Raw genomic sequence first — 27723 nt, forward strand, 5'->3', positions numbered from 1 at the left:
TCCATCAGCCCATAAAGCGTCTGGGAAGTTCCAGCGATTAAATCTCATCCAAGTGTGGTTCGCGAGTCCATGGAGGAACCGATCCAACAACATCTTGTTGTTCCAGCCACAGGAAGATGCCAGGGTGCGGAACTCTATGGGATATTCCGAGACCAACCTGCGACCCTGCTGTAGCAGCGACAATGACCGGGCTGCCTTGTTGCCCAGTGTCGACTTGTCAAATACCTTTCGGAGCTCCTGGGAATAACCCTCGAATGGGTTGCAGCACACATGTTTGCTGTCCCACTCCCTGGCGGAGCCTGTCAAGTGCATTACAACAAAAGCCACCTTAGACTGCTCGGTGGAAGAGCAGGAGGGCTGTAAGGAGAAAGCTAGGGAGCACTGTGACAGGAAGGAAAGGCACAAAGTGCGCTCACCAGCATAAGGGGCCAGGGGAATGAGGCAAGGCTCTGGTAGGCATGAGGCAGGTGCTTCCCACTCTACTAGAGCTGCACTGACTGAGGCGACTGCCTGGATCTGGATCCTGCTGCTGACGACCAAGAAGTTCTCCCTGCTTCGTGATGGCGTGGCAGATGTCGTGATCTCCTGCTGAGTCCATCTTTGGTGGCGATGTTCTGTTAGGAAACGTGAAGGACTCAGATGCAGGAATTCAGTTTATTAAAAATTGCAAAAATGAATCCAATAAACACACAGGCCACAGGGTACTCCTGGCACATGTCACAAAAAACAAATGAATAGTTCACTCAAGCTGGGCGAGAATGCGCCAGTATCCACTCGCCAGAGAGAGCATCCATAGTATCCTCCTTAATTGCCTTACTGTGAAGAGATGCAGAGAAAAAATCCTGGCTTGTGACTACTGAGTAGAGTGCACAAACAACATATTACAGAAACAAACAATACATCGCCAAAATGACTGAGAGAAAAAACAGCATAAATTGAGGAGCAGTGAATTTGCAGGTTGTGATCTCTTGTCATTTTGTGATCATGAGCGAGAAGTGTTATATGAATTATTCTTTATGTTTGGAGGTTTCGATAATCACCCAATGCCCGTTCGATTTGTGAGGAAAAACAAATATGTTTCAACACTATTTTCATCGACAAAAATGAAGCATACAAAGTCAAGAGAAATATTTTACTTAAGTGACCCTAAACATTTGAGCATGTTACAAAATGTAGTAAAGGATTATGACAACAAATTATTATGTATTATTAAAAAATATTGTTTATGATGCTTGAAAGGTAGTCCTACTATAGCTAATTGATTAAAAGTATGATGTTAAACGTGTGCCGATTAATTCACAGATTAATTTGTTGAGAATATGAGTAAAATGTTCACTGTCCTGTCACTTTTCAATATCCTGCTATCAATAAAAACTATTATTAATGTTAACGTTCATGATTTGATGGATATTATTTGATTTAGTTGATCTTGTTTTTGATCCACAGATGAGATTTCACTCAGATTCAATAAGAATCCATTCTTTTTTCTGTCTGACTCCCCTGAACACATGCATTTTGAGTTGCAATTGAGTGATGACTCCGTTCATAATTGGTCTGACTTGGATGACGATGCCTCCCAAACATCAGTCAGCAGTGAGTCGGAACAGGATGAAGGCATCCAACAAGCTGAAGACGATATTGAGTCTGACTGGGATGAGGAAATCCAGAAAGCTGAAGATGATATCGAGTCTGACTTGGATGAAAACATCCAACAAGCTGAAGAAGATATTGAGTCAGACTGGGATGAGGAAATCCAACAAGCTGAAGATGATATCGAGTCTGACTTGGATGAAAACATCCAACAAACTGAAGACGATATTGAGTCCGACTGGGATGAGAAAATCCAACAAGCTGAAGACGATATTGTGTCGGACTGGGATGAGGAAATCCAGAAAGCTGATGACGATTACTGATGTTTTTCAGCACCCAGCGCTAACCACGTCCGTAGTCAGCTAGGACGAACTGGGTCTTCGGTTGGTCCAGCCATTGTTGAACTCTCTTAGTGCGTCAATCTGTGTGTCTTGCTTAATAAACTTCTTTGTTACCCCGCAACTGAATCCGTGTGTTTCACATCCGTGACAGAACGATCGCACCGACGACAGACTTAGTGGAGCCTCCAGACCTTACGGTACCCAACCCACAACCTCCTATTCCCTTATATACTGAACCCATGCAGCTGGGGCGGCTTCGCCAATCTCCTCTCCAGAAGCAGCAGCGACTCTATCAGGGTCTCTGCCTTTACTTTGGGTAGGCCGGCCATTTCGCCATCAAATGTCCTACAAAAGCCAACACCCTCCAGTAGAACGGAGAATACTGGTGGCCAAACTTCTCTGTCTTCTCCCTAGTGTCCCTCACCCAGCTGTCTTCCAACCTGGAATACCAGGGAGTCACGGACTCCGATCTAGCCATATTGGATTTGGGGGCCGAGGGCAACTGTATCGACCACAAACTTAACGCAGCTTTTCTATAAATAGAAACGGATACTTACGAGCTCTGTGCTAGATGTGTATCCGTATGCGCTTGGAGAGATGGAAGCGCTCAATTGGTTTCAGGATGCGGTCTTGCTGGCAAAGTTCAGGCCTTGTGGCCGCATGGCAGGCGTCCATTGTTCCTTCTTTCCCACCCGGTGGGGGAAAAGGGCAGTGTCCGAAGAGACGCCATGAACTGGTTTCTGGTCGAGGCAGGTAGGTAGATAAAGGTCAAAAGCAAAAAAGAGAGCCAACAAACAGACGGTGATCTCTTTTAAGTTGTGAGGATGTCAGGCCCTACAGATGTGACTGACCTAATCAGAAGAGGGCACTTTTGGAGGGAAAGTAAATTATCTTTGGCTTTCCGCACTTGTTTTGCATGTGGAAGCTGATTGGATGTCCTCTACAAAAACTTCTAAGAGTTGAATAAAACGAATAAAGAAAGAATTACCCAAAACACAACAAACATGCCACATTAAGTTATTTTTCAAGTCAATAGGCACAGACTTGTGAAGGGAGAAAAGAAAAGACAAAACACTGCCCCTAACTCCCTTGCTACCCAAAAAAACAACAGGAGAACAAAGAAAAGCCATAGCAAAACAAAATAATGGCATCCCCTTACTTGTATTTCATAGCAAGTTAACAAGTTTAATTTTGGAAACAAATGAGAACATAACTTAGCCCTTAGGCACATTAACAGGTAGCAATTGCATAAAGAAAACAAATAAATCACAGAAATACACCCGACCACATGCTCTGTGTCAAGCTCTCACTGGTATTATTTACAAAATAGGCCCCACTTCGAATACCTCAAATGGGCAGTTTGGAGAAAAAAATCACCTAGTTCCCTACTTTCCAACACCCTCTCCATTTCACAACAGGAGAAGTAACTTACTTAGGAAGAACTTAAAAAAATAAGCCCCTACACACTAATAGAGTCCGTTTGGATTTTTGGTGGACGTTGATACCTGGAAACCAACAGCTTTGGAAAAGAGGAAAACCTCCAGTCTTCGTCTCTGTCTCTCTCCCTCAGCATGCTGTAATAGCTGTAATGGATGTCAGGTGGCACTGCTGAACCTGTTAGGCAGACAGTGCGAGAAGTAACACAGCACAACTGGGAAACAAAACACATAACCCATATTATTCACAAAAGAAAAACCTTTTTAAACACTTTTTTATATACTGTATATACAGCCCGATGGACAAAACACTTGTCTATTCCAGATCCTGATTGCCAGTTTATCATCAAGGGTCGACGCTTCTTGTCTCAGCGGTCAAGTTAGCACTGGGCGAGTGGAGTCACTGGTTGGAGGGAGCGGGGCAGCCCTTCCTGGTCTGGACGGACCATAAGAACTTGGAGTAAATCCGTTCAGCCAGGCGGTTAAGTTCTAGTCAGGCTTTTTTACCAACATCAAGATATCCAGAAAGCTGAAGTCAGGCAGTCTAAAGAGAAGCTTTTACTTCCATAATCCCAACATAACACAACATAAACGAACACAATTTTGGTTATATTAAAACATTTTATTTCCACTACTATTGTGCATATATTTTTATAAGAGATCAGCTCCTGCATGTTTGAGATTGGTGAGATGCTGGGTGAAAGAGCAGTCAATGCAGGCACCCTTGTGCAGGATGATTTAGAGGTTAGATTTTTTACTTGCAATAACTACCCAGCAAATCGTTTTTCTTCTGTTTTGTGCTCATCTATTTAAATCTCACTTTGTCCTCTACAGTTACGTCCACTATTTAAAGTGCTTCATTTATTCATTACATTATTCAGTGTCCATTTTTATTTCTTTGTTCAGGTGGCAGTGAAATATGCCAAGAAGACTAAGCGTCTGGATTATATCAGCATCGTAAGTAGTCTTTACTGTCAGTTCAAAACATTACATTGTTTTTCGTTTACATACGTAAACTTCGTTTGACTTTAGTTTGTCTAAGACTAAGGTCAATTCATGTTTAGGAAGCCAACTCTGTATAATCATGCTAAAAATTGTCTTCCTTCTAGCCGGGTCATCCTTAGCCCCTTCCACATATGGTGGCTCTTCACATGTTTGCCTGTGAGGGGATAAAGTATTGTTAGACCAACCAAATGCACTGATTATTTGTATGTTTGCTTTATTACATGTATCTGTGCTATTGCACATACTTTGATTACTTGATCTTATTTTATAACTTACTGATTAGGTGTCTTCAACAATTAGAAATTTTGAGTTTTAGGCTAATAATAGTTAGGCTAATTGTTTTTATGGTATCATACCCATATTAATTAAGATTCCATAGGTAAAAAAGCAACAAACAAATAACTAGATATTATTTCAAACTTTTTTTGTGGTGGGGCCAGTAAAAATTTTGGCAGGGCCAGTACAAATTGAAATCACTTGCCCGACCGGCCAGTAGAAAAAATCTTTAGCGTTGAGCCCTGTTGATGGATGCCCTTTTTGGAGCTTCAAAAAATTGCCCCCATTCACTCCCATTCTACCGTTTGGAAGTATTGGTATTACTTTATAACTCAGACCGCATTATTCTTCAAGAAGAAAGTCATATTCAGTCAGGTTGCCTTGAGGGTGAGGAAAACATGGGAACTTTTTTATTCATGGCTGAAGTATCGCTTTAAGTTGTTTATTGTTTGATAAATTACCTTTTTAAAATGTCATGGTCTCGACGTCAAAAAAACTTTAAATACACATCTTCATAGTTGAATACTGTCATCTTGTGAATAACCACTGCAAGATTAATTCTATAGTATGCTTTAGTTGTTTATTGCCTTGAGGAATAAAGGAAACAGTAAAGAAAATGTTTTGTTCTTTGAGTTTCATGATGCAACATATGGGTCGGGAAGGCAGGGTCAGATCCAAATGCAGCTTTATTTACAGCGTGGTCAAACAAGCAAGGGTCAATAGCCAGCAAACTATATCTGAAGGAGCTAAATAAGGGCCATCCTTGTTATCCAATGACAGGCGAAAGGTCACAAAACAGGAACGGGCAAAGAGTCAAAAACAAGGCAAGGATGTGCTCTTCAAATAAAGCACTAGATAAACAATACTGAGCAGTGTGTAAATTGAGTGAGTGTGGCTTATATGGTTTCTGGGTGATTGGCAACGGCTCTCACTAAATCCTTGGTGTCTTGAGTCAGATATGTGGGCGTGGCTTGTTGATTTTGACTAAATCCTTGGTGTTTCAAGTCTTACGAAACCTTTACCCTGACCCACACCCTAACCATCCAAGCTACCTATGATTATTAAACTTGCCAAAAAACACAGTTGCATGATAACATCAGACTCGAAATGCCAAGGATTTAGTGAGAGCCGATTGGCAACATGTGAGGGTGTAATTAAAGGGAATATTGCGATATAGAGTCCTCGGTGAAACAGTGAGTGTGGTGTGTGGCGACCTCTAGTGGCAGGGAGCAGATATGTGACACAATGTTGTTGCAAGCATTATAGCAGATAGTTGTTGGGCCCTTGAGAGCAACCAATAACAGATTTTCTGATTGCTGGTACAAAAGAACGCACACACCGACTGCTATTATACGATTCTCTTATTGCCAGAATCTTTGGGTTTAACGGCACATCTGCCAAATACTAAACTGCTAGTTTAGCCAAATACAGAATATAACACATTAAAATCTAATTTACCTAGTCTTTCCATGAAACAAAGCATGCAAGTGACACCCCACAAGCTCCCACTTTAAGTAAAATCTCTCTCAAATTAAAATAAATAAAGAATATTTATATTTCTTTCTGTTTTTAATATTTAGGATATTAAAGCTAATTTTGTACTATATAGTATATGAAATGGGAGCTAGACATTGTCTCCAGTATTTTAAATGGAGGGAATGACCGAGACAGATGCTTTAGATGACAAATGACAGTTGCCCTGTGATAAGATTAGAAGACTGTCTGGCTCTTTTTGCAATGAAAGTAAATTAACCACATCACTGTGCAGCCCCCTGCAGCTTTGATCAAAAATAGCACGCTCATGTGTCTCGGAGGGGTCACATATGCTAGGTAATCGAATAAAAGATATAATCTAATGATGTCTCAAGTATCCTCCCTCAAACTGTAATGGGAACACAATCTCACCCACCTTCTTGTTCAAAGCAGAAAAATACATTTAACAAGAAATACAGATAGTATTTTAATTCTGGATTATTATGAGAGCAAGTTTAATAATAACATAAATCCATTTATGGTTCTAAATGTAATTGTTATTACCCATCAAGAAGCTTAAAAGAATCATATTTTAAAGTGTGATGTATACGGTACGTGTGATTTACAAAGGTAAACAAGTTACTGCTTCAAGGTCTGTCAACGCAGATGGGCCGAGTTCTGCTTTTCTTTATCTGCGAGAGAATTTCAAAACATTTCCTTTTTACAGTGAAAAGTAGGTTAACTGAAAAAAGGAAGGCGTCTGTAACCAGGGTAGAAAGAATAAGTTACCAACTACTAGTCAATTGATCTGGGATTGTTTGGTATAAACAGGTGTTATGTTATGTTAACAGGAGTTGGTGTATGAACAATAGCCATTTTTATATTACTCGAAAAACTAAACTTAAACTATTTATCTATTTGCCTGAGCTCACCCTGTTGAAAAAAACAGCATATGCTTGGTTAGGTGTGTTTTGATGCTGGTTTAAGCTTGTCGTGTGCTGGTTTAAGCGGCTGAGGAACCGGCACATGACCAATTTAAACCAGCATCAAAACATACCTAACCCAGCATATGCTGTTTTTTTCAAAGGGCTCAGTCCTCCTTCATCCAACATAAAAAACGTTTGGCTGGGTTAGTACAGTCAATGAAAGCAGCCATTGTGCTTTGATAGATCACTACCCATCATAAACCCCCCTCGAGTTACCCCTGACACATTATTCAAATGGGCGGGACAGAGGAGCTGTAGAAACCATCCGGTGCTCTTAGTGCAGATGTTGACAGTACACACGGAGTGGAACACAGCATCATCACACCTTCACGACCGGACTGTTTCTGAAAAACTACGCGTTTCACGTTCACTATGGGGAAAGTTGAAGGCGGTATGAAATGCGTGAAATATCTCCTCTTTGTTTTCAACTTTATGTTCTGGGTAAGTAATGCAATGCATTCACACGTATGCATAGAAGTCCAAAGCGGCTCACATGCATTTAATCTTCACGTTCTTATGAGAATATGTGTGTTACTTTTGACTTGCTAGCGCGCTGCGACGTGTTGCGCTAAGTGCATACTTCGAGTTTCACGTGCACACTCAAATGCGTAAATTACGCGGAATGCATATTTTTTGTCCCGCCATGTAAGTTATGCGATTATAACGCAAAGCGAGGTGTATGCCGGGACTCGGGGAAGACTGACAGAGTTCTGCTTGTTCAACTTCAATCAGATTTTCCACTAGGAAAAATCCGCCTCTTTTTCCAGCGTGTGTTTGTTTGGAGAGGATCGGCCGGACACTCTGGTGCCCTGCTGCTTATATGGGCTTTTGCACGAGGCACGGGCTTCCCCCAGGGAAACCCAAAAGGTCTTTGGTAATGTTTTACGATAAACGTATCATGTATGTCTCCCTCGAGTTGCAAGTACTGATGTAAGGTGCAAAGGCGCACGGTACTTGCGCAAAAGACTTACCTCTGTGCTGCCAGTGATCAATATAGCTGTGTTCATGATTAACCTGTAAATAAAACGATTTTTCTAAATATCATATATAGTACATATCACGGCTATACATTTGTCTTGTTATGCCTAAATATTAATGACCTTAGAGAATTCAACGTATTGATTTATTGAAAAATCGTTCATATTTTATCCAAGTTTCACATACAAGGGAATCTTTTCTAAGCATTTGCAGCGTGGCTCAAACACTTAAGTAACAATTTATTTCATTTCAGCTTTTATTTTCTCAGTTTTTTTTAAGGGATAGTTCACCCAAAAATGAAAATGTGTCATCATTTTATGTGTCAAACCTGAATCAATGTCTGGAAGATATTTGTAATAATGTCAGTAACCAAACAGATCTCATCCCCCATTTAAATGTATTCATTTGCAAGACGCTTATATCCAAAGCGATTTACAAGTAGGAGAGCATAAAAACATTTTGTCAACACGCTAAACAGTTCGGTTAGTTTACAAGTCAAGTCAGCTTTATTTATATAGTGCTTTTTACTATTTTTATTGTTACAAAGCAGCTGTACAAGAAAACATTGACTATAAGCAAAACATATAAGGTTATGCAAGTCAAAACATAGGTCAAATAGCAGACTATAAATTCCTATATGCAGTGTTAATGAAATAAAACAAAAAAATTCTAGTTCTAGGATAATAAAAGCTCGAGTAGGCAAAGGAGAGCATGAACAATAGATGCGGAAAAGGTATGTACTACTGCCTTAAATAATATTGGAGTCAGTGGGGGATGAGATCTGTTTGGTTACTGACATTCTTCAAAATATCTTCCTGTGTGTTTATCAGAACAAAGACATTTATACAGGTTTGGAACAACCTGAGTGTGAGTAAATGATGACAGATTTTTCATTTTTGGGTGAACTGTCCCTTTAAGCAAGTGTCTTTGTTTTACAGTAGCTGTAGCCACATACTTTTACACATTTGTTCTGCTGTCACGTTGGCGATTTTCCCTTGACAAGTTTTTATTCTCAGCTAAAATTTTCTAGATTTCCAGTAATCCTCAGACGTATCTCTTTTTGTTGCACTTTTATATTTCATCAGGTGTGAGTGCGATGCGAGTAATAAGATCCTAGTTTCACGTGATTATAGTAACTTTAATCTGACACACAGTTTCAGTAAAATCTCAGAATATAAAAATATCTGATGGTGTATATTCCTGGTATGCTTCGCCAAACACAGCACGTCTTTAATGATTGTAGAGATATAAGCAAACACCTCACGGCATGTGTATATACTCCATCTGTGATATGCTGTATGTATAGACTATATACACAGATGACTCAAAGCATTTGCAGTAGCATACCGTTTCACACAATACAGTGTGCTCAACCTTCTCAAAAAATCCCAGTGTAATACATGTAATTACAGTAGTAAAATGAATAAATAACCAAACAATGTCACTCACTTGGATTTATGATGAGCAATGACATTTTGAAATGTTTACCGATGCATAGTACATGTGATTCATCATGCTTTTTTAAAATAGTAAATAAAACAGTATGCAGTAAGCAGTACACTTATGTGCTACTCTAAAAACCCTGTGAACATTTCATTATATCTTTATTTGCCCGCTCTTCTAATGCAGAAATAAAAGAAAGTTCTCTTCTAAAACTGGTGTATTTTAGTCAAAGGAAGCTTCTCTTTGCTTATCATAATCTTTTCAACCACAGCACCTGCATTGTGTATCAGTGTTGAGGGTGTTTTATAAAAAGCCATAGCGCAACCTCCAAGTCTGTATGCTCTTCCAAGACTTCGAGAAATCACACACTTTCCTAAACCATTCAGATTAACAGCTCTGGGTTTGAGGTTAATCTTCATTAATATTCTCTAATAAGTGTGCATACATGTGAAAGTCCAATAACTCTGTATTGATATGAGAGAGAAGTGTCCTCTGTATAGAAGTGTATACAATGGGAGTATTGGGCCCGGTTTAACTTTAGGGAGCGTAGAGAACAAGAAATTTGATATGTTAACTGCGAAACAATAAATCCATTTTCTGAAATAAGTATGTAACGCCTATAAATCAAACATTAATTAATTTCTTATAGAATATATAATATTTCCAGGCTTTAAATGCCAGTCGAATGTGAACCATGTTCTCAAGATACCATGTTGAATGCAATAGCCTCATTAATTATTAACATCCAATGTACAGGCGCACGGAAAGACAAAAGTGAATGAGGTCAGAAACAAACTGAAGATGTGAACCTGGTCCAAAGACAATTACGGCGACATCACATAAACTGTACGTTTTGTCAGTAATGTTTTATTCTTTCCTCAATCCATTATTCGTAAATTTACGGTGTATTCGTAAATTTTGGGTTTTGTGCCATTATTATCAAAGGAATTCGCTAGAAATTAATCACAGCCACTGACTCAGCAAAATCGCAAACATAAATGCCCGTAAACGCGTCTACAAATTTGTACTTGCTGAACGCTCTTTGAGAATAACCCACTCAAGTTTGGTATCTATGTAAAGCTTAGAATTCCAGCTTCTGCGTTCATCTACTCTCCACAATGTCACTATATCGGTAAGCAAATAGAGAGCGTTAAAATAAACCAGTTTTCTCTCTCAATATTTTTGTTTCTTAACCCCCTTTTAATAGTTGTATCTCCGCCAAATATTGTCCTATCCTAACACACCACATACTGTATCAATGGAAAGCTTATTTATTCATCTTTCAGATGATTTGTAAATCTCAATTTCGAAACAAATGTACCCATAAGACTGGTTTTGTTGTCCATGGTCGCATATTTTAAAACATATACCTGTCAACGCTTATAATTCACTCCGTCATGGGCAATAATATACACAATTGCCAGTTCACAGAACACACACGTCACATCTGAAAGTTTAATTTAGTTTCAGACTGTGTGTAGCACCTGATGCCCACATCCTTCAGTCACATTCATTAAGAATAAGAATATCTAAAATCTCTAAGAGATTTGAGAAAGAGTTTGCGGGAGCACTGTTGTTTTTAAATGTGACTTCCGTCATTTATTCTGACTGTACTACAGATATAATCTAAATGGCATCTTAGAAGAGGAAGAGAGCACATTATGATAATGCTTCTGTAATTGATGCTAACAGACGTGGCCCTGCGGCAAACACCATAAATGCTGTGATTTACCAGTTTATGTCCGCAGGGATATTCACAGATGCACATTGTGAAATATCATGTTCTTAATTAGTACTGTTATCTTCCTTTTTGTTATGATAAGCAAACCCTGACAAATTCAAGGCAAGCAAAACCTCCCTCTGGTGACGTCTCTTTTTTTCAGAATTGTAAAAGAGCAAGGTTTTCGAATTAGTGTTGGTTAGGTTATAGTATTCATTTTATAACCAGTTGTGTATAAAAAATATGTTGTGGTGCCGCTGTTGTAATATAAGGCTGTGTAATCAGTTACACACAAGCAGAAACAGCAGGTGGTAGGAAATAGTGGAGTGTGTATGAACGTCCCATGATACTCTCTGACCACACCCCTCAGCATAAGACAATAGACATCTCTCTCTCTCTCTCTCTCTCTCTCTCTCTCTGTGTTATCTCTTACAATAAATCATACACTCTAATCCCCTGACATAAAACTATATGTCCTAATAACGTTGTGAAGACGTTTAAATTTACAATATATACATGTTTAACCTTTATATTTACAAGATTTCCTTTGAAAATGAAATGTGCTATAGCGACCAGAGTCTACACTGAAAAATAAATCAGTTGAATTAACATGAAAAATGATGTACATCGGTTGCACATAATAAAGTTATGTTTACTTGGCATAATTTCATTATATGTTGAAGTTGCCAAAAGTATGTTTGTTAAACAAACATGATTTTTATAAGTTAACGTTTCTTTCATTTCACAATCTCAACATAAGTGTTTTAGTTCATGTGACATGCATTCTTTTTTCAGTTAACCAAAAATGCAAAGGCAATGCTTTTCTAAACAATGGTAACCGCAAAACTTAATAATATAACAAACTTCTGTAAATCTCAAAGATAAATGAACATTTCATTTCTCTTTACTGAAAACACATAAAACAACACTTAAGAAAATAACTCTCAAAATGTAGTCTAACGCAAAGCATGCTGGGAAATATAAATCCTCTGCCTAGTTGTAACAATTATATGTTATCAAACACAAATCATTTATGTAGTGCCGAGGTAACATAACTGAACAATTAAAAAATGATGTTGTGTCATCAAATGATGTTGTGCTATAATTCATCAAATCGGACAAGCAGCAAACATCATTTTTTTCAGTGTTGGAACTGAGATCTTAACACAATCTTAATTCGTATCATACAATTTAATGCAAAGTCAGCACCTTTTAAAAGAGTTACTTGGTTATTGTTTGATTTGCAATATGTTCTTTCCCAGTGCGAATGTTTTCCTTAAAACACCTGATTTGAGTCGACAGCCTCCTCTTCTAAAGTGCAGACTTTTGTTACTTGTCATTCTCTGCACTTGAAAGCCATCGTGGGTGTCAGTAGGACGGATTAAGAGTGCAAGAAAAAATGGCTTTATTTAATTCCTCCTTTACATGTGGTAACTTTTATTGGTAGTTCATTGGTAATAAACGTGCTGTTTTCCCGTATGTAAAAAATCTATTACTTTTTTGAGGCGAGATCTTGTATAATATTGTATGGCGCAGCATTGTTACGTGATGTTTAAGGAAAATGTTCATTAATTCGCTTGTGTTTTGAATTTATGTTCCCCTGCATTTCATTTAGCCTAAACACATTTATTTTGCACATTACGACGATTTCCTTTTTTGTTTATAATAAAAGGTATATTCTGTTCTAAACAAATTCTGTAAATGAATATTTGATTGTTTTTTGGTGCATCAATGTTGCGCTGCACTTTGTGCTGTAGGCTAACCTTGTTAACCACCTGGTGTCGTCTCCACACGCGTGTGTGCGATTTGACTATCAGTCGACTATAGGCAAGACGTGGCAAGACGTGACAATTCTGATTCGACGAAGTAAATCCTTAGTCGAGAAAATATGAAATATTTTCATTCATAGATGAGAAAAAATTATAAGGCTCAAGTTTGGGGGGCAAAACCCCCCTATTCTTTTGAGCTTGAAAACATTCCTGAGCTGAATGTTTTCCACAAGGAGATTTTATCAGCTTTTCCTGAGTTTGAAAAGACTTTCCATTTTTCTAGTTTCATAATGTCTCTTTATAAAATGTTCAGTGCTTTTCCATCCTTTGTTTTCAACATATAATTAGTGTTTTAGCATTTTCATAAAGTTCTTTTGAAAATAAACATATAACATGTGTGAAGAGTTGTATAGTGTGCTGTCAACTGGCCACTTGGAGCCTTCAAACGCCAGTGTCTGGTGCTTTAATCATTGTCTGTTTATTTCTTACCACAAATGAGACTCTTTGTTTCAGATATAGAATTTACAATTTTAAGAGTGGAAACTAGCCTCAACCCCTCAAATCTGCCTCTCATTAGTTATCTGGCATACAAGAGAATTACTTCATTTTACCAGTATTTACTTTTTTCCTATTATTTATTAGTCTTGCATTATTATGGTATTTATATTTAAAACAAACTCAATTTGTATTTTTTATATATTTACTTGACATATTATTTATATAACATGTTCTGCAAATTATAACAATTTTTACAAAATAAACAATTTAATGTCACAAAGAGAATGCATTTATTGCCAAAATATTGACCCATCTGTTTATATTTTACTAAACCCCTGGTGATACAGTCCACACATCAGAAAATACAAGTTTTCTATTTTAAAAGAGGCGAAATTAATATGTCATGGATGTGACAAAAAGGATGCATGGTTTTGACATACTGTAACAAAGCTCCAGGAGGAAGGAGGCGGGAACCAGCGAACGTAACAACTTTTAATAAAACAAACAAACCAAGTAAAATGCCACACAAACATAAACCTAAAACAGACCATAAACTCCAGGCCTGGTCCTCTCTCACTGACGGTCCAGTCGCTCGTACTCTTATGCTCCCGATCTCCTCCGTGATGCGAGAGGTTCGTCCTCTCGACTCCCGGCTCTCGTCCCGCCTACCTCACTACACATACTTTGTAGGATTTTTGTGAATTGTACAAACTAGATGTCACGGATCTCGGGGAGAGATCTCAGGGGAGAACCCAAACGCAGGCAGCCACAGGGGTGAAGGGGTTAACAAGGACTTTAATAATAAAACAGGAACAAAACAAACCCACGAGGGGGTAACAAAACAGAGTACACAAACTGAAGACTAACACTAGACAAGAACTTTGACTACAAAAAACACTCACACTCACACTCACACTCACACTCACACTCACACTCACACTCACACTCACACTCACACTCACACTCACACTCACACTCACACTCACACTCACACTCACACTCACACTCACACTCACACTCACACTCACACTCACACTCACACTCACACTCACACTCACACGGCATAAAGCAAGAAAGCAAGAAAGCAAGAAAGCATGAACCAAGTACAACAAACCAGCACAAGACAGTAGACAAGAGGGCATTAAATAGGGAGACTAACAAAGAAGATAAGGAAGGGCAGGTGTGGGTAATGCGACACAGGAGGAAAGCTATACTAGAAACGAGAGGGGCAGGGCCAAATGACGAGACAGGAGAGAACGCATATTATGTCCTGATTGACCATATGTTCCTCTCCACATAAAACACGTGGGTCTGTCATGATTCTGCCCCTAGACCAAAAAATCAAGACAAGAGCAGGCAGAATCATGACACTAGAAGCAATAATACCCAACAAATGGAGAAGGGATGACTCCTCATGGAAAATAAAATAGTTACTATATTTTAATTTTCATGTGCCCATCTATGAGGAATATGGACCATTCTGGATGTGACAATTCACTTACCTGACTCTGCATTAAAAGTGAGATAGAAGCCGCAATGGGCATTTGAACCAATAAATATTTATATTCAACCAATATTTCTGTATGTTGGAAACATGTTGACGTTTGCATGGAATTGCCCTGGTATTATTTCTAAGCACTCAAATCCATTTTAAGACGGGAAACGGGACAGTTTTCATTTTGGTAATGTTTTTTCAAAAAGAAAAAATGTTTTCTAGGAATATGAATATACTTGTACAAGACACAATAGTCGTGCTGTAGGGTAAGGGTTCTGGATTAGACAAAAGCAATGAAGCGGTGTTTCTATATGTTCTATTTGTATATTAGTAGATTTTCAGGAAATATAATACGAGTCGAGTGCACAAACACACTTGCTTATTGTGTTCTTCGACAGAGCGTGCCACAAGCACACAGTTAATCTTTTGTCCTGGCGGGGAGATAAACCCTGATGCCCGGAGGACACTGGTGATGGAGGGGGGAGGGGAGTCAGGGTGGGGCAGAGCACTGATGTCAGGCCGGATGATGTTTCACTTCAGTGGGGTTACTGAGTGGTTAAGGGGTTATATCTCTTGTGGGGGGGGGGGTGTTATGACAGCTGTTAGAGACAGCAGACGGTGAGGAAACTCTCGCCGCTCTTGCATCATCCAGGACGTGTAATAGGATTTTTGTGGCCTTTTAGATGTGTGTTGCCCTGCTGACCTGAAAGAAATCAGAGTTGTTGTTTTAATACTTAAGTTGATTGAACAATGACGCCCAGCTAATGGATATATTGCCGCCAGTGGTGGCAGGACTCCAAGGGCGTGGTTATCATTTTACCGTCAGATTCAACGCATTTTATGCCCGTATTTCATACAACTTTAGTGAGCATTTAGTTGGAGATGGAGAGGAAAAAGGTAGCCTAAACACTATATCGTCTTTCTAGCAGTGTTAGTGACCATGCTCATTTCACAATGGCTTAAAACTTTAATACACTAGATGCATGGAGCGCAGCCTAAACGTATTTCCGTATAAATCTCAGTGTGTTAAAACTCTTCCAGGTTGTATTTACCCATACGTCAATTTGTGATGCAAAGTGGCGTCAAAATGACTCCGTTCACCTTTAAATTCTGCTGTTGATGGATGTTGATGAACATTTCTTTTCTCTTTCTCTGTCAGCTGACGGGCTCGCTGGTGTTGGCCGTAGGACTCTGGCTGAGACTTGATCAAAATACTGTGTCTCTGTTGGCAGAGGGTGGACCAGAGACCTTCTTCATTGGTAAGAATTTCATGTTGACTAGACCTTCATGAAGATAACAACATATCTATTTGTTTTTGACGGTACACGGTAACAGAGCCGTGCCCATTTCCAAACATATGTGCTTGAAAATATTGATTTAGTACCGCCCCATGGCATTTAAATATGGCTTAAATACATACAGTAAATGAGTTTAGACAGACAGACTCTGTGTTTATGGTGCGGTCTGGAAATGTCTGAGCTGCTCAGGGTGGCAAACTTTCCATGAAAGTTCATGAACATTTCAGTGCTCGGGTGTTTCTGAAAACAGGAAGTGACCGGAGGAAGATTTAGAGGAAAACAAGCCCATTGTACCACAGAAATAGTGAGAGCCCATATGTTGTATTTATATATGCACGTTTACAGAAGTTACAAGCTAACCAAATGCAAGTGGATTAGGTTTGGCAAGTAATTAAAATGAAATGACCACAGTGGATCTCAGTTAAAGGGATGGTTCACCCAAAAAAAGAGAAAATTCTGTCATCATTTACTCACCGTCAGGATGTTTCCACTGAACTCACAAGAAGATATCTGAAATATTTTTTGTAAACCAACACTTCTCAGGCACCATTGACTAGTATAGCAGGAAACAAAACTGTTATTCAAAATGTCTGAATTTTGTGTTCAACGAAACAACTAAATGTATACAGATTTGAAACAATGTGTGGGTTATCAGATAATGACAGAATTTCAATTTCTGGTTGAAATATTTAATGAACAATATTTTTAAGAAATGTTATAGGCTAGTAGCTTGAACAATTCCTGTAATAAATATATTTGTATATCTCTACAAAAAGGAAGGTAACATTTAAATATGTAAAATGGTGCCTTTTCTGAACCTTTATGTACGGATTAATTCGCTTCAAACTGACCTCCTAATGTCTCTCATGAAGATATCATTATTTATCATCCGTAAAACTGTGTGAATCCATGGGACAAAAATAGTCATGTTTTCACACTCTACTCGCCTATACATGACGGAAATAGCTTATTATCGGCAAAGCTCCTTTTAAAACTGCTGCACAAGTCACACTTCTGAAAATACGGTTGCTGTGGTTTGTTACTGTGTTTAAGTGTTGCCTGTAGAGGGCACAACCTTCTCTGACATCAGAAAATATTCCTAACCTCAAACGACCTCCTCAAGCTTGCTTTAGTCGATGACATCACCCTCATTTGTGGGTTTTTAGTGCCCAGAGCTGTAAAGAGACGCTAGTGTGAGGGCATGACTTCAACACAGAGCAAGGAAAGAACTATTTTAGGACATCACAGTCACACAAAACCTGTTTGCCATATTTAGATACAACCCCAACCTACAATAGTAAGTACAGTTTTAAAAGAACAACTAAAACATATATCATGTCTCTTACAGAAGTAAGTATGTTTCAAGTTCATTTTATTACAAGTATTAAGTACGAGTACTACCAAATATTTTGATGTATATTAAGTATTCTATGTATTCTATTCATTTAAATATTGTCCTCTTTTCTGTATAATTTTGAATTAAATATTACTAAGAACTGAGTGTACTTGGGAAAAGTTGAAGTATAATTAAAAGCATACTTAATATAGTAAGTATATCAATGTCAATGCAGTAATGGTGTATCTGAAACTGTTACTTGGAAACAAAAGTGTACTTTTAAGTATACTTTAGGTGTAACAATAGCAAACTTTAAGTCCACAATTGTGCGGTGCGTTCCAAATGGCATATCGACCTCTGAAGGGCCCTTTGGGGTGAAAACAATCATGGCCGCCATATTGAAGGGTCGTTCCAAACCAAAGTGCTCATAACTGGCCACTCCAAAGGGTCCTTCGGAATGAAGGATTTCGAAGGGTACAACTGATGCACACCATGAATCTTTTCGTTGCGACGACGCCTCCTTATGTGCCCGGAATAATGACGCAGAAGTGCACTTCAAGAAAACAGTTGTTTGGTCCCCTACATCCTTCAACCCTTTGAAGCTCTCACTCAGGAGGGTAAACCCTTTGAAGGGCTTAGGGCATAGGGATGAGCCTTTCAAAATGGAACGCAGGGTCTGTCTGTACTTCAACTATTCGACCCAGTGAACCTAGAGTTTAATACAGCTCAGTTTGTACACTTAAAAGTATAGTGTACTCTAAGTATACTACTTGCTTATTAGTAGTAGGCTGCAAGTATACATGTAAGTTTTCTTTAAGTGAACTTAACATCATACTTACAATATACTATTTATATGAAAAATTATTGAATAGGTTATTCAATGAACTACAAGCCAAGTATACTTTGATTGTATTTTAAAAATATACTTACTATCATTTTAGTGTATTACCATTAAACGATCTAGTACAAGTATAGGCCAAATATGCATTTCTGTCAATAAAAGTCAAGTATAGAATATAATTTAAGTATATTTCTGTACATACTTTTAAGTTTGTTTAAAGTTAAGTAACTTTAAGTTTAGCTTTGAATGATTCACTGTAAAAAGTTTACATTAGTGTTAACACATCACTGGTAAATGTTCCGCAAAGACAGTAAAAAGAAGAAAACATAGGCTGTCACAGCAGCATCTGCACTGGTTCGAAACTGTTTATAATACCCAAGACATTCTGTAGAGTTAATATGTTGTAATATTTCTAAACTGATTTAGCTTCATACACTGTGAATTACAGTGTATGAGAAAACTTGCTAAAAATAGAACAGAGACTTGAGATGTGACTTGGACTCGGACCTCCAAGACTTGTGAACATGTCTGCTACATTCTTACTTTTAGTTTGAAAGAAGTAAACTTATATTTTTTTGTAAGTGATGCTGAAGAAAAGACAAATTTATATGTACAAAAGTCTTATCAATGTTCTTTTCACATTCATAGTAATAGAACTGCAAAATAAATTTTCCATTGCTTAAAGGACATTAGCATCATCCACACAATGGCATTTGTTTTTTTCTTGGCATCTTGATCCCTCTTTCTTGTCAGGAAGTCAGTTATAAATTCAGTTTATTCAGCGGAATTCATTTCTAGTAAGTCACAAGTTCAGACTAGTTAGCCAACCCCTCCGCAACAAGTAGCATCCAAAAGCTACGACATCATGTTGGCTCTGTGTATCCTTTCATAGAAAGCCAAGTAATGCTGACAGCGAACAGATCAGGCAGCTTTAGGTAAAGAACATCCTGAGACAACAACCGGAGCTTGTTTCTCGCGTGCACAAGCCTCATCCAAAGCTACTGTGGCAACGGTATAAATATTGTCAGCGTGTGGAAAGTTTGTTTAAAGTGAGGGGATGTGGTCACTGTCTCCGTCACACTGGTTTAGTCTCATCTCTGTTTTTACAGGTTTTGAAAATAACTTGAGAGTAGGAGGTGATAGTTTTTAAGCAAGTGCAAGTTACGCTATCACCAGAGGAAGTATCAGTTCTGGCCTGGGAATATGAAAGTGTTTCGAGCTTGTGTACTGTTCTTCTATATATAGTGCTGTTTGCTACGCATGTAGCTTTTGCTTATACTAACATTTTCAAAACATTATTCCAGGATTAAACATACATTTATGCTTGTTTTGCATATATTAATGATGTATCAAATCATGTAAATTGGGACCTAAGCCATGTAGATTATGAATATCAGACCCCAAATTTGCTGGTCAAAGCTGGATAGACTCAATTAGAGAAAACTAAAACCTGTAGGATGTTAAAGCTACAATACGCAACTTTTGCCTCACACGCCGGCCTGCAGTTAACTTACTTTCTGAGTTTGGCTAGTGTCTAATAATATATCTATTTATATCTACTTATTTATGTTTATATGAATGTATATTATTATTTGATTGTATAATGATTGTATTAAATAAACAATTTGTTGAATGGGTCCTGTAGTTTTGACGCAGTAAAGAAACCGTATGGGACATCAACATCTAGCGGTTCAAAATATCGGAGAGGCAAGTTTAGCCAAGTGACGGTTCTTCTCGGTTTCTTTTGCTTGCTATCAGAAATAATCTACAGGCGCTCTATTTGCGACAGTGTACCGGACGTTAAGGGCAGTCCGCGAATTGCAAAATGATTTATAAAATATAGTATAATCTAATTATTTAATACAATATCATCAAAAGTTGCAACATTCTCTCTCTCGCCACCTCTAATATTAGACCGCCCCCCCAGATTATTTTTTACATATTTAACACACTAACAACCTTGTGAGTCATATCAGGTGTTTTACAGAGAGAGAAAATATTCTTAGCTAGAGGATGTGAGTGACAACTTCCTATAAGACATCTGCCTCTTTATGATGTGATGTTGCACCTGTGGAGCATTTGTGGTTTTTGCTCTGTTGCTGGGGCAGATGGGAATTAACGCTACAGTTACTCTCTCTCTCTCTCTCTCTGTCTCTCTCTCTCTCTCTCTCTCTCTCTCTCTAATGAGTAGGATAATGAGGTGAGAGATGGGGCTGGGGAGAAAGTTAATGACATCATCTTTAAGTGCATTTGTGCTGTTGTCAGACACATGCTGTCATCTCCAGAAAGTCTCGCAAAGAGTTTGTGCTTCCCTCTGCTGGTCGTTGTGTTACATTACAGTAGCTTTCTAGTAAACCCGAAGACCTTGTTCGGGTGTATTTCATCAGGATGATTAACTCTTTTCTTCTGAAAATGTATTATGTACTAAAAATAGTGCATTAGTTATTTGTACTTATTTATTGTTTTGCGATAGGATGAATGCCGTGTTTACTTCTGTTTGTGTTGTGCACAGGTGTCTATATCCTCATTGCAGCTGGGGGTCTGGTGATGCTGGTGGGCTTCTTCGGATGCTGCGGTGCCGTGAGGGAGTCTCAGTGCCTTCTAGGATTGGTGAGCTCTAATCTCTTTCGATTTCCATTTTTAAGTAATGTATGCTAATACAACGTGGCGCAGGGTAGTTTTGAGTTTCAGTTTTATCTAGAATTCCTGTGATCTTTCTAAGAATGTGTCTTTTTTTAAAGTATTTCTGTAAATGAGACCAGACTTTCAGAAATATGCCCTGGTTCACCTCAGTCACTTCAACTTCATTCATTTTAACACAATAAATGTCCCGTTTGTCTTCTGTCTTTCAGTTTTTCGCTTGTCTCCTGGCCATCTTCGGAGCAGAAGTAGCAGCAGGCGTGTTCGGCTTCCTTAATAAAAACAAGGTATTTTTGATGGATGGGAAATAAACATGTTGATTTAGACTTAAAGAAACCATTCACACATTAATGTAAATTCTGTCATATAATTGTCAACAATCCTGCACGGTTGTGATGCAAGATGTTATTTCTTGATCGTTTCAGATAATTGAGGAAGTAAAGACTTACTATGACAATTCTGTGAAAGACTCTAACGGTACAACCATCCAGTCCTACCAAAGAATTGTGAGTTTTGCATGTTTACGTCTGACTCTGTGTGTCCCATCAAACTGAATAAAAAAGAGTGGTAACACTTTACTAAATGTAAATAAAATCATGCTTTAGAAACATAGTTTTAATGTATTAATTATGCCTTTTGATTAGGGATGTAATAATATTATCAATATCGTGTTATCGCAATAGCAAAATCGTCTCAATGTTATCGTGGTCACATGACTGTATGACATAATAGGTCTTACAGGCTAACATAGAACATAGAATGATTGAAAAATAATAGATGTTACCTTTGGCAAGGTCCATCTGGTGCTTTTATTTTATTAAAAGGATTTTTGGCTTATTTGACCCGTCTCATACTATAGTCATAACTGTTGCTTAGAGGTATGAGTTAGAGTTTAAAACTAGAGGATGCTTATGGCATCCAAGTTATCATTTGCCATTGTAAATATTGCAATACAGGTAAATAGCGTACCGTGGGCCACATACCGAGGTATTATCGGACAGTAAGATTTTGTTTTAGTTACATCCCTATTTTTAATGCACCGTTATGTCACATGAATAATTATAACTACAGGTAATATATTTTATATATAAAGGATTAGCTAAACCCAGGACTTGGTTAAATTAAATTTACAAGACAAATACTGGAGTGTGCATGTTAAGATAAAACAGTCACACTGATATATTTAAAGATATGTCAGTGTAAGTTGTTTTTAAGGCACCTCTAACATTTAAGCTAGTGAGGGGCTTAAGCCGTATCTGGGAAACCGCCCCCAAAACCCTTATAAATTAATTGTTACACTTTGTGTTTTTTAATTGGGTTACATTTCTTTACAGCAACATTTAATGTATTTTAACACACATTATAAACAATTAAAATGCATCATACCTTCTAATAACCCTTTATAATGCATACTGTACATAAAGGCTTTGAGTAAAGTGTTACCGAAAGAGCTTAAAAAATTGTGTAAAATGCATCATAACGTTGCAGCATAAGTGACATTTTTTCAGGTGTCTGATACGTACTTGACGCCCTTAAGTGCAGCACTCTGAAAATGCACGAAAGGAAAAAAGGTCGCAGTCTAGTTTCCCCCTACAGATCAAGCTTTACGGTTTCACCAATATTGAATGAACTTTGTGTTATTATTATATACTAAACTTACCTTGTTATGAATACTTTCATTGATATCTTTTCTTATTTTGTGTTCTCTCTTTGGCAGTTAAATTGCTGCGGTTCAAATTCAGCAATCCCCAGTTTGTGTCAAGACATCGCACCAAACCAGGTTAAACCTTAATCAGCAATGTTTATTTGCCTCCTGTATTAATCATTCAAGTGATCCGAATTACTCCAGTGGGTTAGTAAATGTTTTCTGAGAAAAAGATTCATATAAATAAGATATTACCGGTTCTCATTCACTCTCTGTTAATTTTATTAAAGTATGCCCTACTGATAAAAGGAAGTCACTTGGGTCGGTAAAGTTATACAACAAAAAATCTATATATCAATAAAAGCAATACAATAAATAACTATTCAAATTTGATTAAAGTTATCTAGTGGTGAGGTTGTGAATTGCGACCAATGGCTCGCTCCTCCCCTCCCCTTCAAAGCACTACAGTGGCTAACACAGAACTAAGATGTCGTCACGTTTTCGCTTCTTTGCCAAAGGAGTAAATATATTTATGAAACGCGCTCTGTAGAGCAGTTTGTCCATTTTGGGCCACTGTAGAAACAACATGGTGAATTCCATGTGTATTGATATAAATAACTCATTCTAAGGTGATAAAAACATAACGCTTCATTGTGTAAGGTCTTTATACACACTCTGAAGACACAATATGTATATGATATTGCATTTCTGTCAATAGATTGCACCTTTAATTGAATTCAACAACTTGAAAGGTTGTAAAAAGTCATATGCATTTAAAGATATGACAGTATGCATATAATAAATCTTTTTCACTGTTTGTAGACAGTGAAGTGTGATGTGGCCATCGAGGAGTTTTTCAACAGTAAACTCTTCATCGTGGGATACGTAGGGATTGGAATTGCCGGAGTAATGGTAAAGGCTGTTTTTCATACTAATCTGTTTGTGTGTCCGTGCATCTAAACATTTACCACAAGACCAGCGATATATTTGTTTTCATGTCACGCTTGTTTTCACGTCACAGATTATTGGCATGATCTTCAGTATGGTGCTCTGCTGTGCGATCCGGAACAGCAGGGAAATGATCTAACACCTCAGCTGGCCTTGACCTTTACCCTTTGACACTTAAGTCGGACATTCACATCCTCATTCTGAAGTTCAAGTGTTCCACTTCCACCCCATAAACTCAGGAGCAAAAAACATATCCACTTTGATATTTTAGTTCACCTCCCGATGGTTAGTCCATCTTCTATTACATTTACTTTATCACATTGCTGGATTGTATTTATTTATGCCTGCTGGTTAGGTGCATATTCCAAAACCAACAAAAATAAGATGAGCCATTCTGTTTTTATTAAATATCTTTCACATAATCCAAATGTAGATGTGGATTTAAATGTAAGAGCCCCCCGATCAACTCTCCCTTCAAACCAAGAGCTTTGCATGGATCTACTGCTATTCCTGGCAGTTGCTGCGTGGCATCACATGTCAGATAAAAATATTATGTAATGTGAAGCTAGGGGGACTGTGGCGTGCCCATGGCCAGTGGGTTTATGGTAAAAACACACCTCTTACCCAGAGACATGTTTATACACAAACATGGTCTTCAATGTCAGAGACGTAAAAAACAAAAAAAACATGCACTCCCATCTTGCCAATTTGGGAAATTCGATATAGAAAACATATCATCCATTTTTGTTCACCTGATATACTTTTCATCTAACTTTACTCAAAAGTTCCTCTGTTTAGCGATAAGACTCACGCTAACATCTTACCGACGTGATGACGTAACGATAATGGTACAGGCCGCTATTCTTGGGCTTCATGGAGGGAAATCTTCTTCATGTGTGGATCTCACATGTGGTGTAGATTTGCCTGGTAATTTTACATTTGTAACTAAGTAAAGACTATAGACTAAAACAGCGGCACACTGAAAACGAAAGGACAGTAAACAAAACAAATCATAAATATAATGAATTTATTAATTCATTAAACATGAATATAAAGCGTCTGATCAGTAAAAGCTTGATTCATCCTACAATTGCTTCATTAAATTTCAAGCAGTGTTTTGCAGTGTGACGTGCTTTAAGTTATGTACATCTGAACTCATGTTAAGGCTGAAAGTGTCCATTTTTTCATTAAATGTAATAGCAAAATCGGCCGTGGTTGACGTGTCTAGATTCTTAAATGTGCTGATAACCCCACGGTGTTCAATTTGTGTACAAATCAATCTTCGAATGTCTTAGTTATTGTTGTCTCATGTATTAATGCTGCAATCTCTAATCTATTTTGGTCAAAAACATAGACTGTCAAAAAAAGATGTACGACGCTTTCAAAGCTAAAATCAAAGTTATTACAAAATCAAATAATTGACATGTATGAGCATGATAACAACTAACTTAAATGACCGAAACCATCTTTCAAAGTCCTATTGGTTTACATGGAGAAGATAGTGTTCATGACCTGTACTGCCTCCAGCCACCAGGGGGCGATCAAAAAGCCTGCTGCTTCCCTATTCAGGACGTGTGAGGCACTATCGGTTAAAACTAAACAAATGAGTTGTTCAGCATAAAAGGTCAGTGTTGAAAAGTGTCTCCTTATGGTCTTTGCACATACAGTCTGAAATTTTCATCTGCGTTTTTTCGTATTTGACGCTCGTTTGTACGGTGTGTCAAAATGCTTGCTACGGATGCAAAAGACGCAGAAAATCAAACCCTATCCAAAAACTTTTATGACGGACGAAAATATCAGAGGCATTTTTTATCGTACAGATATTTCAGATGCAAATTCCGGACTCAATGTGCAATGGGCTTACCTCCTAATCACAATGATAAGCTTACAATAATCATTTATAATTTGAGCTGTTGGGTACGATTTTACTGGAAATGTCTGATGCCATTTGATTTCAACCCTAGTAACCTGCCATTTTAATTTTTAAACAAAGATGGCGATATAAAGGCAAAAGTCACAGATTGCTGCTTTTAATATACATATTTTAACATATAAATGCACACTTCAGCTTTAATTGAGAGACTACATTGATACACATTTGGACTTTTTAATCAATATACTGTATTTGTCACACTGCTGGGCTGTTCAAATAATGCCAAAATCCTGAAAGATTATTTCAATTTGTGGAAAAATTTTGAAATTGTCATTTCTAAGTTATGGTCAAACTTTACTGAATGGAAATGAATACTTGGAAGTCGTTTCATGGAACATATTGTGTACATATCTGTTCCCGTTGTTGTAGTTATCATAAAGATTAGTTTTGTGCTGCAACTTTGGCCAGTGTACAGTGAATTTAGTTTCATTATAGTTAGAATTGTAATATTAAGTTGCATTTTTTTTCATGAAAAGACATTTTAATATTTTTTTTATAGATGCATCTCAAGATGTGTTCTGGAAAGGGATTTGTTAAGTTATTTTTTCTCATTGTTAATTTATAATGCATGGGCAGCCGTTGGTTGGTCAGATATTTCTGCTGGTGCATCACTGCTGAAGGTAAAGTTTAAGTGGCATTAGAGTAGAAACGGTAGTTTGACAAACAGTAACACACATCATACACAATGTTACTGCAGATCTGTATTGTTAAATCAACCCAGTTAAAGGGATACTTCACACAAAAAGGAAAATTCTTGCGTCATTTACTCACCTTTGAGTAATCCGTATACATTTCTCTGCTTAGATGAACACAGAGAAATATATTTGGAAGAATGCTTGTAACAATACAGTTCTTGGCAACCGTTGACCACCATAGAAGGACAAATTACTTTAATTTTTTTGTGTTCTGTTGAACACAAAAGAAGACGTTTTAAGGAATGTAGGACAGCAAACAGTTCTGGGGCACTTTTGACTACCATTGTAACTTTTTCTACTATGTTAGTCAATGTCTGTCTGGTTTAACATTCATCCAAATATCTTTCTCTGTGTTCATCAAAACAAAGACATTTATACAGATTTGGAACAACTAGAAGGTCAGTAAATTATGACAGAATTTACATGTTTGGGTGAAGTATCACTTTAAACGAGTGAAATGTGTAGTGTAACTTTTCTTTAGGGGCTTTGTGTGTTATTCCTACAATTTGTGTAAACAATGTAGAGATGTTTTGTACTGTAAACATAAATAACAGTTTTTGGACGTTTTTTATGGTGGTGTTTATAAATTGTGTTTAATTTATTTTTTAAAGAAGTGAGTTGAGTCAAAACAGCATTCAGGTTTCTCAGGAACATTGCTGCACCAAAACAAATAAACTACTTTGAAGTTTCTGATTGTTGTGGATTTGCATTTTTACCAACTTGATTTTAATGCAGCACACATAAGAAACTCCTCCTTCCTGCTGTGCTTTTAGAAACCGGCCCGTCACCCTTAAGAGTTTGTTTGTACACAGTCAATTGTTCTATTTTTGACTTCTGTCACAGTAAAGCGTGCACTGTGAGTCTATTGTGGACATACAACATAAATACAGTTATAGAGTTTGAAAGATATTTGTTAAGTTTAACAAAAGATGAAATAAAACTACCCATTATGCCTTGCGTATGCGCTTAGGGCTAATGTTTAAGACTTCCGGTTTGCCGCTTGATCCCATTAGTTACAAAGTTAGCTTCAAAGCTTTTAAACAGACTTTATAATACATTTATGTCATTTAAAACAGCATAATGTCCAAGAGCAGTGTCTAAATTATTTCACAGGGGCCGCACGGGCATGAGTTTTTAACCTAGACCGTAAAAAGCTACTTTTTTTCTCACCTTAAGTTGGACGGCTACAACCACTGAGATGAAGACATGAAACTTCAGTGTGTAGACGGCCAAGAGCTTTACATTTATACACTGTACGCTTTACGCAGCGTTAACATTGGCAGATTCTTTGCTGTGGCCATCACCAGTTCACATTTCTATAGCGGAAGTTGCTGAGTCCAGTGTTCTTAACAGGGGAGTCACAATTTTACTGGAAGA

The 27723-nt window shown here is 37.7% G+C and overlaps 1 protein-coding gene across 2 annotated transcripts; it reads left to right on the forward strand.

Moving 5' to 3' along the window:
* The first annotated feature begins 7386 nt into the window (after nucleotides 1–7386).
* On the forward strand, nucleotides 7387–27036 carry tspan2b (tetraspanin 2b). 2 transcript variants are annotated; one of them, XM_079477447.1, is made up of 8 exons: nucleotides 7387–7548; nucleotides 16170–16269; nucleotides 20998–21095; nucleotides 21338–21412; nucleotides 21551–21631; nucleotides 22843–22905; nucleotides 23593–23682; nucleotides 23792–27036. In XM_079477447.1, exons 1-8 carry the CDS (start codon nucleotides 7480–7482, stop codon nucleotides 23855–23857), a joined length of 642 nt encoding a protein of 213 aa, XP_079333573.1. In that variant the 5' UTR covers nucleotides 7387–7479; the 3' UTR covers nucleotides 23858–27036. The 2 variants fall into 2 exon arrangements, with proteins under 2 accessions (XP_079333573.1, XP_079333574.1); XM_079477448.1 differs by lacking the exon at nucleotides 7387–7548 and adding an exon at nucleotides 15605–15907.
* The last annotated feature ends 687 nt before the right edge of the window (nucleotides 27037–27723 follow it).

The sequence above is a fragment of the Barbatula barbatula genome (genome assembly GCF_947034865.1).
Source record: "Barbatula barbatula genome assembly, chromosome: 17".
In the NCBI taxonomy this organism is placed as follows: Eukaryota; Metazoa; Chordata; class Actinopteri; order Cypriniformes; family Nemacheilidae; genus Barbatula; species Barbatula barbatula.